The sequence below is a fragment of the Macrobrachium nipponense genome, chromosome 37 (assembly GCF_015104395.2).
Source record: "Macrobrachium nipponense isolate FS-2020 chromosome 37, ASM1510439v2, whole genome shotgun sequence".
Taxonomy (NCBI): Eukaryota; Metazoa; Arthropoda; class Malacostraca; order Decapoda; family Palaemonidae; genus Macrobrachium; species Macrobrachium nipponense.
The window spans coordinates 38,445,073-38,465,591 of NC_061097.1; the positions used below are offsets into that span (position 1 = coordinate 38,445,073).

The window sequence follows — 20,519 nt, forward strand, 5'->3', positions numbered from 1 at the left end:
CAAGGGTTTTGTTTTTCTGTACTTTATTCCCAGACATACACAGATACAAGGATGCACTACTATACATATATGCATTAATTTGAAAATGGTTTACCACAACTCCAGTCCTCATTGTCATAGTTATTGGGACTAAATTTGCTAAAAACTCAATGTGCAATATTTTGTCTTTTACTTAATTAGGTAAAACCATGGGGAAAATTTTAAGAAATTGTCGAAATAGCAAATACCTAATTTTAATAGACTAAACAATTTACAGATCAGAGGATTAATTTTTACAATTGCTTAGCAGCACACACATTATAGGCATTATTATTAAAAGTTCATCCTGAAATCTCTTCCTATAATGCTGTTCAATGCCTTTACTACAATTTTCACCTCTCATTTAGAATGAAACCTTCAGGTGTGCTTGTTGAGACCTTAGAATGCAATGCAGGTGTCTCGTTAAACTAATCTATTATACTGAACTTTCATTAGTTTAATAAACACCGGAACTCCAGCTAACAAGATAAAAAATAAATCAATTATCCTAACAAGAGACATTTCAAATAACTTAAATTATAACTACACAGGCCCCTGCAAGACTGACATATCATCATCATCATCAAGCAATTCAACCACACCGCCAAGTCTGACTTCTAACATATTAAACAATTCCTTGAACGCAAGATTAACAGGTTGGTGGAGTATGGGGAAAAAAAACCAAGATAAATGAAACACAAGAGACAAACAACTTCTAAAACACTAGGATGGTTTTCCCAATATCAAGAGTAGTGAATATAGCTACTCACACACCTTTGTGACAGCTTATTTTGTGATGATAGACTAATCAAGAGACAAACAATTTTTAAAACACTAGGATGGTTTTCCTAATATCAAGAGTAGTGGAAAAAAGCTACTCACACAACTCAGAGATTCTGCCGAGCTTGACAGAGATGCTGGTGGCGTGACACGAGCACTGCACACTGGCTGAGATGCCTGCATAACATCATTTGTTTAAATGGAAGAGAAGTCAGGAATAAGACTAGATATGTACTACATTGCCATTCAATATAAATATTATCACAAAACGGTTTAACTGGAAAACCATGTGAATATTATTATACAAGCCATTAGAAAATAGAAAACGATTAGGTAACTTGATCTAATGATGTGAAATATCCAAACACAGCAACCTTCTTTCTTATTAAAAAATCATGGTAAGGCTAAATTCAGAATTTTTAAAACATCATTACTTCACTATAGACCCACTGGTGGAAACCCATTTGTACTCTGAATACATGTACAAGTAGTATTTAAAATAATTTGCGATTCATTTAGTATCACTTGTCTTATGCAAATAGGTTTCATTGTAGCAATAATCTGTATTCCTTATGAACTAAAAAACATTCAGAAAAGATCATCCCATTTAAGATCAATGCAAATGTTCAATGTTTAAAGTTTCCCAAATGTTTGATGTGACTCAATTAAATATGGAACAATGTTCACTATCATATAGTTGAGCTACGGAAACATTAGAAGTTCAAAATGGATGCAAATGCTTCTTTTGTTTATTGAACAGGCTGGCAGGAGTCACTCACAGGCTTGTTTTGCTTTATTTGTCTTCATTTATTTTACATAATTGTTCTTTATTTTCTTTACATTCTTTACATCTGTATTTCTTTCTCTTTACTGGGCTCCTTTCTGTTTTGAAACCATGGTCTTACATCAATCTGCTTTTCCTAACTGGGCTGCAACCTAATTGTTAATAATAATAATAATAATAATAATATTAATAATAATAATAATAATAATAATAATAATAATAATAATAATAATAATAATAAAACTGCCCTCAAGTACCAATAAGGGAAGTATATTGTTAACTACAGTTGATGCTTATGGAACTAGACATGTCACCAAAAGACTGCCATAGAATCACTACTCCTTGGGTGCTGAGTCTAATGCTCCCCTTAGGGATTCCAGCAAATCTTATTAGTAGCATAAATGGATTTTGTATGGTATACTAGTACTGTTTACTATTGCCAAAGAATTCTAGTTCTTATAGATTATTTTACTGCAAAAATACAATGTGAATGACATAAATTCCTGCTAATCACAATATTTTTGCTATGATTATCATTATTACCATTATCTTTCAGAAAATAATCCATACTCATATGGAACAATCCCTAAGGGGCCACTGACTTGAAACTCAGCTTCCAAGAATATGGTGTTCACTCGAAAGGGAAATAGAGAAAGAGGAGATAAGTTATTAGGAAAACAGATAAGCTAAAAATTAAGAGAGAAAACAAATAAAAATGGAAGTAAAATATTAAAACACAAGTTGGACTGTATTATGGTATTAATGCATTGCATCTTCGCTTCAACTTCTGAAGAAGTTCCAAACAGAGTGAGAAAATATGACAGACATGTCACAAAAGTACAGTAGTAAAGCATACCAATTCTTTCTCCATGTCCATGGCAGCATCTGGTAGGCTCTCTTCTGCTTCTCTATAGTCCTTGGTGTATGTGATGGGACTTGTATGAACTGGAATAACAGGTAACAATTGCTTCGCGTTTTGGTCTTCCGTGACCGACACTTGGTGAATCCCCAGATCTCTATGTGATGGGGGATTGCCTCTCTCGACAATCTATGTGGAGGAGTTAACCAATAATGAATACACATATAAAAAGAAAGATGTTGGCAAAAATATATGCTGTAAGTTATTACTATAGTTCTATTAATCCCTTTACTGTCATACTATACATATATATGTACTACTGTACGTATCTGCTAAGACACGGTACGTGTAAAGATGATGTCCTTATTTATTCTCCTATCATTGTCATTACCATGAAAATCCAGAATGCACCAAATTTCTTAGTTATGAAAATATGGTTGGTACTGGTGTTCTATGAATAACTTCATGAAAATAAAGACTGTAAGCTACACACAGAAACTTACCTCCTTTTTCCCATCTGTAGCATCTTTATTAGCACTGTTTGACTCCTGATTAGGCACGGAGGCCTTTGGTGAGTCCTGAGTAAGGCAGTTGGCCACCAAAATTGTGCGAACGCTCGATGCATTGCGATTATAGAACTTGTATAACCTGCTGATGATGGCATGGTGCTCAGAACTGTTCTCCTGATAAGCTTTGTTGAGCCAAATGACACTTGCGCTTACCTTTAGAACAAGCAATACTATAATATAAAAATAAAGAGAGATACTTTTAGATATGGCTTCCATAATCTGCTTGTTATATTTAATGAGCAAACAAAAGAATATCGATTAATATTTCTAAACAAAGTAGTCCTTTTCCATTGGAGTTAAAAATACTGTAATACGTGGAATCCAAACATGTACTGCAATGTACTTTATATAAAATATATAAATAGTATATAAAATAAAAATATTCATAATAAAACTACAGGTCAATCTGCTAGTCACATTTTTCACCACACTCCAAGACACACCTGCTGTCTTTGTGTGCATGCACAAAGATGGCCATATCTAAAGAAATGCATTTATCAACAATGATCTGAACTGGAACTGGAATACAGAATTTAGGCCAAAGGTCAAGCACTGGCCCCTATGAGATCATTCAGTGCTAAAAGGAAAATTGACAGTAGAAAGGCTTGAAAGGTGTAACAGGAGGAAAACCTCACTCTTGCACTGTGAAACAATTGAAGGAGAGGATGGAAAGTCAGACAGGGAAAAAAAAAAGAGAATATGAGCAGAGGTACATTACAGTAATAGGAATGGAAGAGGTTACAGCTAGGTGTCGAAGGGATGCTACAAAGAACCTTAAGTAATGCCAACAGTGCACTTAACAACTGATGGCACCATCCCCATTGGGGAACAATAGTGATCTGAGAAACCACTGTAGTGTTCTGAAGAGATCTTTCAATCCTGTTCAGTAAAGTAAAACTGTGCTATTCTTTAAATTATACGCTTTTTTCCCCACCCTTAAGTCACAAGGATTTGCCTAACAGAGAATTATGCACTCAATTATCATGACAGATAATAAGTGATTCTGATATTGTTATTCATAGTCATTCCTACTGAATTCTGGTTATGTTCTTGGAATGGAAATAAACTTTAGCACTGATACCAACATTGCTACTAGTGCTACTACTTTTAATGTAAGTGTACATATAGTATTCAAACAATTACTATGTGAGATTTGGCTTTAAACATTAAAGATACAACTAGTAACGTTTCCAATAATAGTAAGAACTATTTTGACAAGTGATCTTACTACATATTTCCTTTGAAGAGTTATATCTAGGGAGATATCCGAATTTGCTCTTTAAACAATAATCGATAATCTGACATCTGAATATACCCTTTTTAAACACTATATAGTTGCTATCAATGCAGCTGTAAGACCAAGGGCCTCCGTGATATTCCACCACTCATATCTTATCTTATTGATGTTTAACTAACAAAATTCTACACTCATCTTCAGTCCCCTTGTTCACAGTTCTCATCAAAGTAGGTCTGGATCTTGCAACTCTTTGGTGCTTACAGAACCCAGGTACCACTATCAAGTACCCTTTTCCCATGGGTTGTGTGGAAGTGTACATGTCATATCCATTTCCTTTTCATTATTTTCTCATCTATCTCTGGAACTTCTGTCACTTCCCTACAAGTATAATTTCTTACTCTCTCCTGCCATCTGCTTTCAACTACTCTTCACAGAGCTTTAGTTTCAATACTGTAAAATCCTTTAGATATAATCTCATTGTCATTCATGTTCATGTCTACATATATAATAATACAGATAATACTATATATGTATAGCTTACACATGCAATTTAAATGTATTTCAAACCATCTTTAAAGAACATATAACTCATAGATTAGAGAGGAATTAAACTACCACCAAAAAATAAAAAAAAATGGCATGATTATGACAGGAGGGAGGGATGGCCTACTCCTCCCCTCCTCACCAACTACCCTACCCGCTGGACCCGGTACCTCATAGTGGTCGCCCTATACCCCCCACTGGGAAGAACCCTGGACACCTCCCCGAAAGATGAGAGAAGGCGAAAGAGGTTGCCATAACAACCAAGGGGTCCCCCAGCTCCTCCCTATATCAGAAAGGGAGGGAAGGGGCAGGGTAAGGTGCTATGGAACACGTGACCGCAAGTGGCCTAGGCCGCGAGCAACACAACCGTGGTAGGGCCACGTGAACCAAGCTGTACCAGTACACGGAACAAGCACCTAGGCTAGCCTAACACCCTAAATAAAATTAATACACCGAAGGTGGAAAAGACACTTTTAGTAAAAGAGAAAGAAACCCAGGAGGAGGCAGACTGTTCCAAGAAACAGCCGCCTACTCGGAGCCAGCGATAGCCGATGTAGAGCAAGAGCCGGGATGCTGGGTCGGAAAATAAATAATAGCCCTAAATACCAAGCTAAGAGAATGGTAGGAGGGCTGAAATAGCTAAAACTCGATGTAAAACAATGAACGTGATAAAGTAAGCCCATAAGTATAAGAAGTCCCAGTATGGAGGACCGGGAATTCTTACGAGGCGGCATGGCCGCCACGAGACAACCGGGGAACCGTATATGACCTATTAAGAGGAAAATACTGGTACCCGGAAGATAAAACTGTGGTAAAATATTACTTATGAGTTACTTAACTTAGCCGTGGCAATTGCAGAACGTTCCATCGTAGATAGTACGGATAAAATCCAAAGAAGTACGAGCACAAGAAAATGGCGACTTGTCGCAAGTGCTAAAAATTAAGGATGACCGCTAGGGGCGCTGCTGTCCGTGGCGTCCTCTAGTAGTAGTAGTAGAGGCGGCATCGCCCGTTGGTGTCAGCTCTCTCTTGGGGGGATTCTGATAGGAAGTTCTAATTGGTGTTTGTCTCGTGGTAGTGTTCCACACTCGCCCCTATTTTCATACCGACACTTCTTTTTAAGAGTGAGCGAGTCAGTTTTACTGACATTTTCTTAATTTTGTTTTTCTCTGGTAATTTTTAGGCTATTTTACCTAGAAAGAATGATATTAAGGATACTTTCATAGGCCGACACGAGCTGAGCCCAGAAAAGGGGTTTACAGTTAAAAAGAGTTAAATCTACTGTGAACCATCAAATGAATCACAGCCCCAGATATCCTTGCATACTGTATGGAAGTGTTGATTACCACTATTCTGAACTGTGGAGCAAGGCAATGTACAGTATTGGTTTGTACGTACAAAACATTAAATAAAAAAAAATTCTATCATGAACATGGTGAATCTGCACAAAACAGGACACTTGTAAGATTTACAATCCTTCATCCAAAATTCTAAAAGCAAGAAGCTCTAGAAACTAATTTATTTTTTTTTGTGGGTAGAGCGTTGTGATGAGATAATACGACTGATGAAATATAATGCCATTCATAATCTCACTGGGAAAAAATTCGTGTTTACCATGTTTATTCTTGTATCATGTAACATTCCAAACCTAATACTATTTGAAGGTTTAAAGAGAGAGAGAGAGAGAGAGAGAGAGAGAGAGAGAGAGAGAGAGAGAGAGAGAGAGAGAGAGAGAGAGAGACTATTGGCCCCATTTAGGTTGTTACACTAACATATATCCATTTGCCAAAGTCAAATACAGCTGCATCAAAGATAATGATAATTTTAATAAAACTGTTATTTTACTTGGTGTATGCAATTATATTCCATGTATTATCATCATATTACCATATCATATACGTAATTTATGAACATCGCAATCATGTGCCGTTTGCATTCTGGTAATGTTTACATTCTTAAAATCATCAGGCGATTGCATTTTACTAACATCATCTCTGCCATTAGTTGCTAAATGTTTACATTCTTAAAATCATCAGGCATTTTACTAACATCATCTCTGCCATTAGTTGCTAAATGGACTGTAATTTGGTGATATGTTTTTTTCATGAATTATCAAATCTGGGCAAGTTTGTTTATTAACACAGTAAATTAAATGAAGTAAAGGCATTAATTATTTCACTAATTTCTGATTATGCTTCTGCCGCTTCGAAAAAGTTTTGTGGCCTGCACATTATTCATTTCTCCAGCCACAGATAAAACCTTATATTTAGTGGTAAATAGTGGTATAATTTCTTAACACCTCCAAAGTGGTAAGGATGAATACAAATTTATTCTATACTTATGTAAATCACCATTGAAAATTAGCAAATTTTTATCAAGTAGAAAACTAACGCAATTCTTAATAAATGTGTTAGTTACAGTAACAAACATCAGCAAACAGCTGTTTCTTGATTCGACTGTTGTATACGCCAGTGTTTTGCATGTAGTAGTAGAAATTCTACTGTAATGAATTTTCAGACTAGTCAGAAGTTTGGTTGCAATGTTATGAAACTAGTACGGTGTACTACTGTACTACTGTATACAGTCTTGATATGTCAAATTGTCCTGACGTACATCAGGAGGCTACCATTCATTTTAGGATAATTAACTCAAGACTAGCCTATAAATAACAATTCAAACCTTGGCATGGCTAATACAAGTGTACCTCATAGGCCTAGGCTAATAATCTAGGCCTACTCTTAACTGGAACTGGTACTTGACGTTGGAGACGGACGAATCTTCATTATTGTAGTTAAGGTTGAGGGAAAGGCTGATTCCCGTGGTTTCTATATTTCTTTGTAATTAACAGTAAGTGGATACATTGTGAAAGCAACTTATTCATAGTTGTATTCCTTCAATAATTGTTAGAACTAGAACTGGTTCTTATACTGGTTCCCTTTTTTATGAGAGAAATATGGTAGTATTTAAAAAAAAAAAACAAGGGGAGCTACATTCCTTTCCCTCTAGTAGCATTGCTGGATGTGTTTCGAACAGTGCAATTTAGCTACATCTACGCGCTTACGTACACACACTCGATCATAGACAAACTCAACATCGAGTGGTTAACTTAACATCTTGATAAGATGAAAACCAATTTGTTTTTCCAGTCCACCAATTATGAAGGGTATTGCCATTAATTTAAATGAAAGATTTCCATCATTACATGGTAAGCCTGGCTAAATGTACGAAGATTTACATTTTACCTTGTGAATGAAAAATGACATTGTTATGATACAATAAAGTTTCATACATACTTACCTGGCAGATATATACATGCTATCGACTCCGTCGTTCCCGACAGAATTTCAAATTTCGCGGCACTCGCTACAGTAGGTCAGGTGATCTACCGCCCTGCTCTGGGTGGCAGGGCTAGGACTATTCCCGTTTTCTAATCATAATCTCTCTTCCACCTGTCTCCTGCGGGGAGGCTGGGTGGTCTTCAATTGTATATATCTGCCAGGTAAGTATGTATGAAACTTTATTGTATCATAACAATGTCATTTTCATACATTCAACTTACCTGTCAGATCTTTATAACTCGCTGATTGACACCCTTTGGTGGAGGGCAAGAGACAGCTAACTAACTGACTAGACAGGTAAACAACATATGTTGTAGGTATTAATAAACCTTAGTTCCTACCTTTTTAGATGGAAGACTTCGTGGCTACTGCCCAGGAGTCTGCTTCATCTCAAGAGCCTTAGCGAGATAGTGATCTGTGGCCAAGAGTTCTTGTGGATCTGTCGATGGGGTCTCTTCCACTTACTCGACAGAATCCTAACTGGCGTTTGTCAATGGGAGCACATCCGCTTATATGACAACACGCCACTAATTTAAGGAGCACACAACCAATCCCGATCACCGATCCTAACCGTGTTAGTTCTAAGATTGCCTAGAGTTATCCCCAAACTCTTTGCAAACAACCACAAACTCGAAACTCAATACATACAAAAATAACAAAATTTTTGTACCCTCTAATAGTCAGATGTCCCACTCGATTTTCAAAATGAAGAGAAGTGAAGGCCGCCTGTGCGACTACTGACACTCCCATACACCGAAAACCCGAGAACACATCCGACAAGAGGGTTACGTACATAATTTTAAGGATTGGTGCTTTCTCCTTTACCCAGAACCGTCTGTGCTGACACAAACGGACCTAACGAAAAACATTTATCATACGTAACTCGCACGTCTTTTAAATAATGGGATGCAAACACAGAGTTGCATCTCCAATAAGTTGTGTCCAAAATGTTCTTTAGTGACATATTTCTTTGGAACGCCACCGAAGTTGCGATGCTCTAACTTCGTGGGCTCCCACTCTTAGAAGATTAAAAGAATCATCTGGACACTTCTTATGAGCTTCCGTGATAAACACTTCTAACAAAGAAGGCTAAAGCGTTCTTGGACATTGCTCTCTTGGGGTCTTTCACTGAGCACCAAAGACCTTTCTGCGAACCCCCCACCCCCAACTGCTTCTTCCTGTCCAGATAAAATTTTAGAGCTCTAAACTGGGCAAAGGATCTTTCTTGCTCTCTCCTTTCCGCCCACCAAACTAGAAAGTCCTTTCACTTCGAAGCTCCTGGGCCAGGGATTCGAAGGGTTTTCATTTTTGGCCAGAAAAAGGGACCGAAATGAACAAATTGCGGAGTCTCTTTGAAGCCAACTCTTGATTCAAGGGCGTGCAACTCACTGATTCTTTTTGCCGTTGCAAGAGAGATCAGAAACAAACACTTTTCTAGTGATATTACGGAACGAAGCAGTGTGAAGTGGTTCGAATTCATTTGATGAAAGAAATTTAAGAACCACATCTAAGTTCCAGCTTGGAACCTTAGGTACAAGTGATTTAGATGTTTCGAATGAACGAATGAGGTCGTGCAAATCCTTATCATTCGTTAGATCTAATCCTCTGTTTCTAAAGACTGCTGAGAGCATACTCCTGTACCCCTTAATAGTTGGTACTGAGAGATGCGACTTTTGTCTAAGAAACAGAAGGAAATCTGCAAATTTCGGTCACAGAGGTACTGGAAGAGGACAGCTTCTTCGACCTACACCAGTTTCTGAAAACTTCCCACTTCGATTGGTACACTCGCCTCGTAGATGATCTGCGGGCTCTAGCAATTGCGTTTGCTGCCTGGCGAGAAAACCCTCTCGCTCTGACAAGTCTTTCGATAGCGAAAGGCAGTCAGAGCAAGAGCGGGTAGATTTTGATGGTACCTCTCGAAGTGGGGTTGTTTGAGCAGATCTATTCTGTTTGGAAGAGATCTGGGGAAGGTACCCCTGTCCAGTTCATCACCATTCTGTGGAACCAAAATTTGAGCTGGCCAATACGGAGCGATCAGAGTCATCTTGGTTCCTTCGGATGCCACGAATTTTCTGACTACTTCCCCAGTATCTTGAACGGGGGAAAAGCGTAAACGTCTATTCCTGACCATCTCAGGAGGAGAAAGGCGTCTGCTTGCATTTAAGCCCGGGGTATCCTCCACCAGGGCAAGCAAAATGTATCTATCCGTTTGGAGAGGAATGTGGCGAAAAGATCTATTTGAGGCTTCCCCCAAAGGAGCCAAAGGCTCTGACAGACTTCTGAGTGGAGTGTCCCATTCTGTGGGAAGGACCTGGAATCTCCTGCTCAATCTGTCCGCTCTCACATTCCTCTCCCCTTGAACAAACCTTGTTAGGAGAATTACCTTCCTTTGGTTCGCCCTCAAATCAGTAGATCCCGTGCCAGCTCGTACAGCGCAAAAGAGTGCGTCCCTCCTTGCTTCTTGACATAAGCCAGAGCTGTCGTATTGTCTGAACTTTTATCTGCACGACTTTGCCTCTTACTAAGTGTTCGAAGCTCTTTAGCGCCAGGTGAAATCGGCTAAGAGCTCTTTGCAATTTATGTGCCATGACACCTGTTCTGCCGACCAGGTGCCTGACACTTCTGGGCCGGGTCCCAATGTTGCACCCAGCCCGCCTCCGAGGCGTCTGAAAACAATGTCAGGCTTGGGTTCCGTACTTGCAGGGACACTCCTTTGTTTTCCTTTAATGGAACCAACCACCACTTCAAATGATGTTTTATCTCTTCCGAGATTGGAAACGTGTCCGAGAGCTGACCTGTCTTCCAACTCCAACTTCTTCTTAGGAAGAACTGAAGCGGTCGAAAGATGTAATCTTCCTAGGAGAAAGAACTGTTCGAGCGAGGAAAGGTTCCCAGAAGGCTCAGCCATTGCCCTCGCTGAAGTGCGCTCCTTCCCTAGAAAGTTCGATACTGTGGCACAGCCTTTCTTTATTCTCTCTTGAGATGGAAAAACTCGAAAACCCCGAGAATCCATCTGAATCCCCAGATAAACCACGTTCTGGCTGGGGATCATCTGAGACTTCTCGAGGTTCACGATCAATCCCAAAGACTTTGTCAATTCCAGTGTTGTCGCAGGTCCTCCAAACACTGCTTTTGAGACTGGCTCTGATGAGCCAGTCGTCCAGGTACAGGGAGACATTTTATCCCTTTCAAATGAAGTGCCTTGCTACATTTTTCATACGTCTGTGAAGACTTGAGGAGCCGTGGACAGGCCGAAACACAGGGCCCTGAACTGATAATTTCTTCCTTCGAACATAAATCGAAGGTACTTCCTCGACGAATGGTGGATCGGATGTGGAAAGTATGCGTCCTGAAGGTCTAGGGACACCATCCAATCCCCTTGCCGCAGTGCTGCAAGGACTGAGGCAGACGTTTTTCCATGCTGAAACGTGTTTGTTCGACGAATTTGTTCAGCGCACTTACTTCCAGTACCGGTCTCCATCCCCCCGAGGCTTTTGTTACAAGAAACAAGCGATTGTAAAACCCCGGGGAGTTGCAATCCAGCACAAGTTCTATTGCTCTTTTGTCCCACATCTGTTCCACCATCTGACGAAGAGTATCCCTCAGAATAGGGTCCCTGTATCTGGCGGACAATTCCCTCGGAGATGTTGTCAAGGGAGGAATGTCCTTGAATGGGATGCGATACCCCTTCTTGATAATCGACATCGTCCAAGTGTTGGCTCCTATGTCTTCCCAGGCTTTCGCAAAATAATGTAGCCTGGCTCCTACGGGTGTCTGGAGGACAGAATTTTCACTTCCCTTTCTTAAAGGAACGGAAGGAAGACCTGCCCCTCTTATCGGTTGACTTCCTTCTGGCGATCGGTCTAGTTGGAAGACCTCCTCGAAAGGGCTGTTTCTGAGCTGGGCGAGCCACTTTCTTTTCCTCACTAGCCACAGGCCTATTCTTCCTTGAGGATTGTTTAAGGAGATCCTGGGTGGCCTTTTCCGTCAGAGAATGCGCGATGTCCTTCACCAACTGCGCGGGAAAAAGGTTTTCAGAGAGAGGCGCAAACAATAAGGCGGCTCTCTGTGAATGAGAGACGGCCTTCGTGAGGAAAGCACTGTGCACCGCCCTTTTCTTTAAAACTCCTGCACCATATAGAGAGCATACCTCAGCCGATCCATCCTGAACAGCCTTATCAATGCAGGCGAGGATGCAATTCAGGGTTTCTGGGTCGAGTTGTTCATTTTCTTGAGATTTCTTGGCCAGAACCCAAGGGACCAATCTAAGAAGTTAAAAACTTCTAAAGTATGAAAAAGTCCCTTGATGAGGTGGTCCGTTTCCGAAAGCCCCCATGTAACCTTCGCTGCATTCAAGGCGTGCCTTCTCGACGAATCCACCAAACTCGAGAAGTCTGACTCAGCTGAAACGGACAGAGATAATCCCATATCCTCTCCCGTTTCGTACCAAATTCCTCTCCTCCCTGTAAGTTTAGCGGGAGGCATACAAAAGACCGTCCTTCCTAACTCCTTCTTCTTCTTGAACCAGGAGTCAAGAGATTGTAGAGCTCTCCTCATAGAAATGGCAGGCTTCATTTTAAGGAAAGAGGAAGACTTGAGTGTTTTCGTGCTTGAAAACTGCGATCGTGGCGAAGGGGGAGCAGCTGGCGTCAAAGAGTCTCCATATTCCTCCAACAGAAGGGACGAAAGAACTTTATAATTAGAAGATCCTTCCTTCATTTCGTCCTCCGAGGCATCTTCTGGGTTGATAGGCTCGAAGGAGAAGGCTCTCTTCTTTCTACTGACTCTTCTTCACTCTCTTACGAGTGTCAGGCTCTTCATACGAGGAATGCGCCTGGTGTACAGTAGGAGTATCTCGCCTGGGAGGAGTAACGTGCTTGGAATACTCCTGGCGCCTGGCAGGCGCAAAGCGCCTCGAATACTCCTGGCTTTCAGTAGGCGCATTTGTTTAGAATCCTCCTGGCGCGTTGTAGGAGTATTAAGTTCCGAGTACATCCTGGCGCCCTGGGAGGAGTATAAGCTTCGAATACTCCTGGCGCCTGGAAGGAGTAGCGCGCCTGGAATACTCCTGGCGCCTGGCAGGCGCAAGCAGGCAAAAATCGAATACTCCTGGCTTTTTATCAGGCGCATTTTGTTCAGAATACTCCTGGCGCGTGGTAGGAGTATTAAGTTCCGAATACTCCTGGCGCCTGGGAGGAGTATAAGCTTCGGAATACTCCTGGCGCCTGGGAGGAGTAACGCGCCTGGAATACTCCTGGCGCCTGGCAGGCGCAAAGCGCCCTATACTCCTGGCTTTTAGTAGGGCGCATTTTGTTCAGAATACTCCTGGCGTGTGGTAGGAGATTAAGTGAGAGTACTCCTGGCGCCTGTGAGGAGTATAAGCTTCGAATACTCCTGGCGCCTGGGAGGAGTATTTAGTTCAGAATACATCCTGGCGCCTGGGAGGAGTATCTAGGCCCGACGACAAACTCCTGGTGTCTTGTAGGAGTACGTCGTTCCGAATACTCCTGATCCTTAGCATGCGTCTGATGTTTAGTAGGCGCTTTCCGTCTCACAAGTGCTCTACTTCTAACAGGATCTTCCTCTTCAGCTAACTCTTGGCGCTTGATTGAAGATCTTGAATCTTGTACTGGCTCTTGCGCCTACTCGGAGTCTGGCTTCTGGTTGGCGCCCTACTCTTGACAGGAGTAGCTTCCTTTCTTACCTCTCTCCTGTCTAGCGCACCGCCCCCCCCCAGAGATGGCCGCCTGTGCGACAACTCCCCTGAAGGATGCGTCGCGCCTGGCAGGAGATAGGTATTTAGATCTTTTAATAGGAAGCCTATCATCCTTCTTACGAGTAGGCTCCTTATCACGAGTTCCTACTAACAAGGCTAATTGCTCTTGCATATTCTTCAAAATTTTCTTGGTTGAGGAATCTTCCGCATTAGGAGAGGGAGATCTGGAAGGCGCTCTAGGATCTCTTCCAGACCCAGAGTCTGACTGTATTCTCGCCCTCTTTATTACCGAAGGCGCTCCTCCTTCTGAGAAGCGCTCGGGACTGGACTCGAATTGAGCTCATGCTCTTTCTTACCCTCCTTCTTGGCAAAGGACGGGAAAGATTCGACTCCTCCATCCTCTTCTCGGCGAAGGCGAACTCGACGACGAAAAGCACTCTCTAAGGATGCTTTCTTTATAGCGGTCCTTGGCAGTCGATACGATCGATTCTGCCGAAGGGACGCCTGATCGTTGGGGATTCTCCACAACCCCCGTACGGCTTTCGACTTTCCTTCTCCTCCGGGCCAGGGAGCTTGGAAGAGGTCTAGGCCTGGGAGCGTCGCAGAGACGACCAGACGCCCCCTCCACTACACTGGGGACACTAATATCACTGCACTCACTTTCCTTACCTTCCAATGCTGCGACTTTTTCCTGCATTTTCTGAAGGGAAGCTCTAAGTTCTGCTATTTCGAAGCAGAACTAGAGGGATTAGCAAGTTGTGAACGGGCTGAAACAGAATGGTTATTATCATCATAGGAAGAAGCTACAGAGCTAGACAGTAAATCATGAGAGGCAGACATTCTGCGGGTTTATAAGCCGTTCCTCTCTCTATCTCTCTCTAACTTCTTCAAGTAAGAAGTTAGATTCTTCCACTCTTGTGCACTCAGATTCTCACACTCATTACACGTATTCTCAATCGAACATTTAACCATTCTACACCCCTACAAACTAGTGTGAGGATCTACGAAGCTTTCGGAATCCTCACCTTACAGCCCTCATTCACACACACTCTGAAACTAACACTAGAATCAGACATATTCACAAATTCCAAAAACCAAGTCCAAAAAACAGTCCACGATAGCGAATGCCAAACAACGATCCAAGTACGTCACCAAATATCAGCGAGAGATGATCAAAAGCTTGCGAAAAAACGAAATCTAGTCAGGAGGAAGTAACAACAATGTTGATACAGCCGGCGACAGAGAGATTATGATTATTAAAACGGGAATAGTTCCTAGCCCTGCCACCCAGAGCAGGGCGGTAGATCACCTGACCTACCTGTAGCGAGTGCCGCGAAATTTGAAATTCTGTCGGGAACGACGGAGTCGATAGCTATGTATATCCTGACAGGTAAGTTGAATGTATGAAAATTTATGTTTAATCTAAGGAATAAAGTCTTGCATTTAACCCAAAAATTTTTTGCTTCAAACCTATTAATTAGTTATAAGCTAACTTGATATACAATATGGAACAAGAAACTTGCACATAGCCTCGTGTAATCGACTGAAAAACCATCTCACACTATACATAAATATATGTGATGAAATCATGTTTTGTGACAAAATTTTATGGACTGCTTGGTACACAAAATTGGATAATGCACAAGTACATATACACGCAAATTATAGTTCCTTTTGATGCTGCTTTGTTGCTAATGAAATGTAACTGTATTTACCGAGCAACCTTCATTTTGAAATCCCAAAAAATAAAAATACCAAAACACAGCTGATGCCAAGGATTTCGGATAAGGGAATGTGAACCTGTTAAGAAAATATAATACTCGATAAAAAAAATCTGAATCAATGACAATTTCAAAAGTCACTTAAAAGATGAAAAAAATTCTTGCCTTTTTTTTTTTTAAAAAATGGCATGTCTAGCTATTCTTAAAAAAGAAAGAAAGAAAAAAAATGATATTGTAATGATACAATTAAGTTTGTTCATACTTACCTGGCAGATATATATATAGCTGTATTTTTCCGAATCCGACAGAAATTTAAACACTTACGAGACACGCAGTGGGAGTCAGGTGGTTAGTACCCATTCCCGCCGCTGGGAGGCGGGTATCAGGAATCATTCCCATTTTCTATTCATAATTTTTATTTCCACTGTCTCCTGAGGGGAGGTGGGTGGGTACTTGATTATATATATCTGCCAGGTAAGTATGAACAAACTTAATTGTATCATTACAATATCATTTTGTTCATGAAACTTACCTGTCAGATATATATATAGCTGAATCCCACCTTTGGTGGTGGGAGTAGACAGAATAGAAGATTTTAGGAAACATATATATGCAGATAATTGATATCTTGATTCCTTACCTGTTAGCATAGCTGACTTCGTGGTTACTGCCGCGTAAGTCTGCTTGTGCTACTAGAGTTGCCAGCGAGGTAGAGACCTATATAGCTGGTGCACGCCAGATGATCTGTCAACAGGGGCGAGACCACGACGTGACTAGACCATATTGACCATACCATGAGGGCTAAGAAGTAAAATAAATAAATATATATAAAAATATATATCATCACCTGACCCACCTAGCCAAAGTTAAGGTGTGTTAACTAAGGCTTAAGAGTTAAGAAGTCACCGTTGTCGGCGACTCAACTACTAAATTAAGAGCTCTTCCTAACCATTTTCTACAGGATAGGATGAGTGGTACTTCTTGCCCCCAAGATTGTGTCTGCAGACACGTATGGCCCTAGCGAGCAGCAGATCTCATATGCCATCTTCACATCTCGCAGGGAGTGTGAATTGAACACAGAGTTGCTTCGCTAAAACATGGTACTCAGGATGTTGCTGAGTGCCATGCTCTGTTGAAAATGCTTCCGAGGGCCGCGCCCTCACCGTCGTGAGCATTCAAATCAAAAGATTTCAAATCTTTGTGCAACACAAAGAAGGAGCTTTTTTGAAAGAGATCCTCCTTAACAATAAAGCCAGGGGTGTTCTTCGATATGGGCAAGTCTGGTCTTTTCAGAACACTGCAGATGTCCGTACGACTTCGACTTTCTTGAGTTTTATGTAGATAAAACTTGAGAGACCTGACAGGGCACAGGACTCTCTCTGGCTCCTGCCCCCTAACTTGTGCCATCCTTGCTTCCAAGCTCCGGCCCAAGGACAAAACGGGTTTCCATTCTTAGGCCATAACGAAAAGCTTAGAGAGCACACGCCTTGTCTCTAAAGCAAAACTTGTGACGATGGCTTAAAATCTCACTTGACCCTCTTTGTCGTATCTAGGGTGGTTAGAAAAATGCCTTCCTGATCACATGCAAGAAGTTAACAGGTAGGAGATGTTCGAATGCTTTGACATCAAGAACTTCAGACTATGTCTAAGTTCCATCTTGAAAGCTTCGATCTGGACTATGCACAGTCAGTCCGTCTGTACTAACGTCAGGTGACCGACCAGTTGACCAGTCAGACGAATCAAGGACAGCAAGGCTGTACCCTGAAGACCATAAGGCACTATTCTTCGCTGAAGGATGATGTCTGGACTGCCTGGGCGATTCAAGCTAAGCAAACCTTGGGGGGTGTATCACGCAACCCAACGTCGTTAGCGAATCAACTCCTGAGCCACTCCTGACTCGAGCTTCTGGTGCCAGGAGAAAGGAGCGAGGAGCAAAAAGGCGCATTCAGTCCCGAAGGACGAATGCCTGACAGTCAACCTGGTCTCATGTTAAACGATCATCGGGGGTGTATAAACGCAACCGACTTCGTCAACAAGAAACTCAGGGCTACTATATGTCTCCTGATCTCGCACGAGTGTCTGACTCCGAGAAAACAGGTGAGACAAAAAGTAGATGGTGAGCGAGTTTCGAGATTTCACAGAACTCAAAGATCGTGAAGGGCTTTGTTGTTTGACAGAAGCAAATCTCTGAGCCCAAAGGCCGTCAACAACATATTTGCGTATTCTTTAATAGTTGTGACTGCCAGCTTATCCCATTCTTCAACGGAAAGGGAAGACTGCAATCTTATGCTGTCAACATCTCGATAGTCTGAACGTAGTCAGACTCAGAGCGGAGAGGTTATAGGTACCTTTCGTGTTAAAGGAGACCGACTCTCTCGGAAAAGGTCCTTGGAAGGACGTGACCTCTGTGAATCTAGGGTCTTGAAGGCCAACATGGGGCGATTAGCGTCATTGTCGCTCCCTGTGATGATATAAATCATCTTATTACATTTCCCTAAGCGATTGAAAAAGGGGAAAAGAGACTAAACATCCATCCCCGTTCAATATCATAAGGATGGCGTTTAATGTTACCGCTTCCGGATCGAGAATAAGGGAGCAGAGAAGAAGAAGCCTCTTCGTCCTCAACCTAGCGAAGAGATGAATGAAAGGACGTCCCTAAAGTCTCCACAACTCTCAAACATACTTCTAAAGAAAGATTTCCACTCGGAAGTCAGTAGTTGCTGCCTTCGATCGAGACGATTCGAACGGACTTTTGCAATCCTGTAACGAACCTCTAGACTCTAGAGGATCGTTCCATTTCTACGCCTGTTGTTATAATAGGCTCTTTCTCGTAAATCCGAACCGGGACCGAGAGAAGATACTTCCTAAGATATGAGAGAGCTGTGGAAGATCAGAGTTGATATGGACCATGGTTCCAAAAACTCGTTTCGAGGACTGGAGGGACGACTGAATTGCTTCCACTTCTTTCAGATTATGATCCAGGACATCTGAAACCCTCTCCAGATGTCCGGCACCTTCTTTCTATCACCTCAAGAGATACTTAACGCACCGAGAGATGTTCAGAATCATTCCTAGATCTTTAATAAAATTTCAGTTTCCCGGTAGGAAAAAACTGTAGAGGTCTGAATTGCAGTCTATTCAGGGAAACAAACTTCTTTAGGAAGGAAATGGTCCCCAGCAAGCTCATCCATTCCCTCACAGTATGTTTACTTCCCTAATAAGGCTGCGCTTTGCCTAAGCAAGAGAGCATATAATAGTGCAATGTTGTGGTAGACTCGTAGTCCTATACCGTGCGGTAACGAGACACCGAAAGGAGTAAGATATCTCTGTAGAACATATTAAGGCAAATAAATGCAATGTTTATTCATTCATGTAAGAAATCCCCTCAATCTTAGGCTAAAGTCCGTGATTGTAGGGCAGAGATACAGTTCGTCAGTCAATCCCGCAGGAGAGAGAGAGACGTAACTGCCAGCACAGAGATACGGTTAGTCAGTCAATCCCGCAGGAGAGAGAGACTTAACCTACCGCGCATGACAGCGAACGAGTTGGTACTGGCTCGTTTGGACTGGAGGAGAAGACAGTGACAGCAGCAGCTTACGATCGTCCGTCATAGTCGTCTCTTAACTTTATGCCTGGGTTGCCAGCTACCCTATTCTATGAAGAAAAAGGTCCGTTATTTTTAGCATAAAGAGACTCTCAAGCTGGTATATTTAAGCGAAACAGAAAACGCTAAATATATAGATGCGTTTGTGTCGTCAGAACACTACCATACAACGGTAAAAGATAAATCGGAAACTCCTGGAAGGCTGCAGGGAGTAACGATTAAATGTCCTTAAAAATGGACCATAGACCTCTCGGTTGCCATCCGAAGAGGTAACTACAGCAAGCGTATATGACTTGAACCAACCAGAAATAAAATAACGCAAGGCAAAATATGAAATTATATCACAATAAAGTTTGTTCATACTTACCTGGCAGACATATATATAGCTGAATTCGGAAATACAGCTACATACATATCTGACAGGCAAGTTTCATGAACAAAACTTAGGAGAATCTGATCAGCATCAGCTCAAGCTTCTTATGTTATTGGAACATAAGGGTTCATTGAACGTAGTCTACAAGTCTATTTCTTTTGTACGAGTCTGCGAATGACGAATGAGAGCTCTTCCGAATCTTGTCAATAAGAGCTTATTCGCTACGCAATATCAAGTTAATGAGATGTTTGTCATGAGAACTAACCCATTACGGGACAAAGAGATATTTTTGTCAATGAGGGGGGATACCCACTTACTTGACAAAACGATAGTATATTGTCAATGGGGGAAAGTCACTGAATTGACAAAACGTAATCCAGGAAGTCGAGCATTTTATTTTCCGATTCCCGTCTCAAACGAGGAAGGGGCAAAATCTGTTAAGAGACTGGGCTTACGTCAGGTAGAACGACGATGTTCAATTCGGCAGCGTAGTCCCGACTAGGAACTAACAAAATCTATCATCTGAAAAGCCCTTTCAGATGGGCTAAAAAGCTGGCAAAATTATCCTGAAGAGGAAGAAACTCTCCAACCAGCTTCCTCTCCCGTATCACAACTAATGCCTGCTAAAGCTTAAAATTTATTGGCAGTATGGCAAAGGCGTCCTAGTCCTGTCTTGCGCTTTCCTGAAGAGCGTACTTTGATGAGTGCCTTTGCAAGAATCCTACTGAACGTTGCCGAGAGTCCTGACGTGCAGGAAATCGAGCCTTTATAACCCGTAACTGCCTTATCGCAAAGTCTTGACTGCGGTAGTGGCAACTTAAATTTATTGGCAGAATGGCAAAGCTTGCGGTAGAGCAAACGAGAATTTCCCTTGAGCTTTCCTTAACTCCATCCACCTATGCGAAACGCAATATTAATTGACAGAGACCTCTTGAATTCACGAAACCCGATGTCTTGCTGGGTTTCGAAGAAGAAGT

At 41.6% G+C, this 20,519-nt stretch overlaps 1 protein-coding gene across 6 annotated transcripts in view; it reads right to left on the reverse strand.

Annotated features, from left to right (window-relative positions):
* Positions 1 to 20,519, reverse strand: part of LOC135209158 (F-box/WD repeat-containing protein 5-like) — a 79,285-nt gene that overhangs the window by 41,048 nt on the left and 17,718 nt on the right. For 5 of the 6 annotated variants that reach the window (XM_064241824.1, XM_064241821.1, XM_064241823.1 and 2 more), the window contains exons 7-9: positions 2,945 to 3,163; positions 2,439 to 2,630; positions 901 to 975 (exon numbers count right to left, since the gene is read on the reverse strand). In XM_064241824.1, the coding sequence (XP_064097894.1) occupies positions 901 to 975; positions 2,439 to 2,630; positions 2,945 to 3,163 (486 nt within the window). The remainder of the gene's footprint in view (positions 1 to 900; positions 976 to 2,438; positions 2,631 to 2,944; positions 3,164 to 20,519) is intronic. The other variant, XM_064241825.1, reaches the window with a different exon arrangement.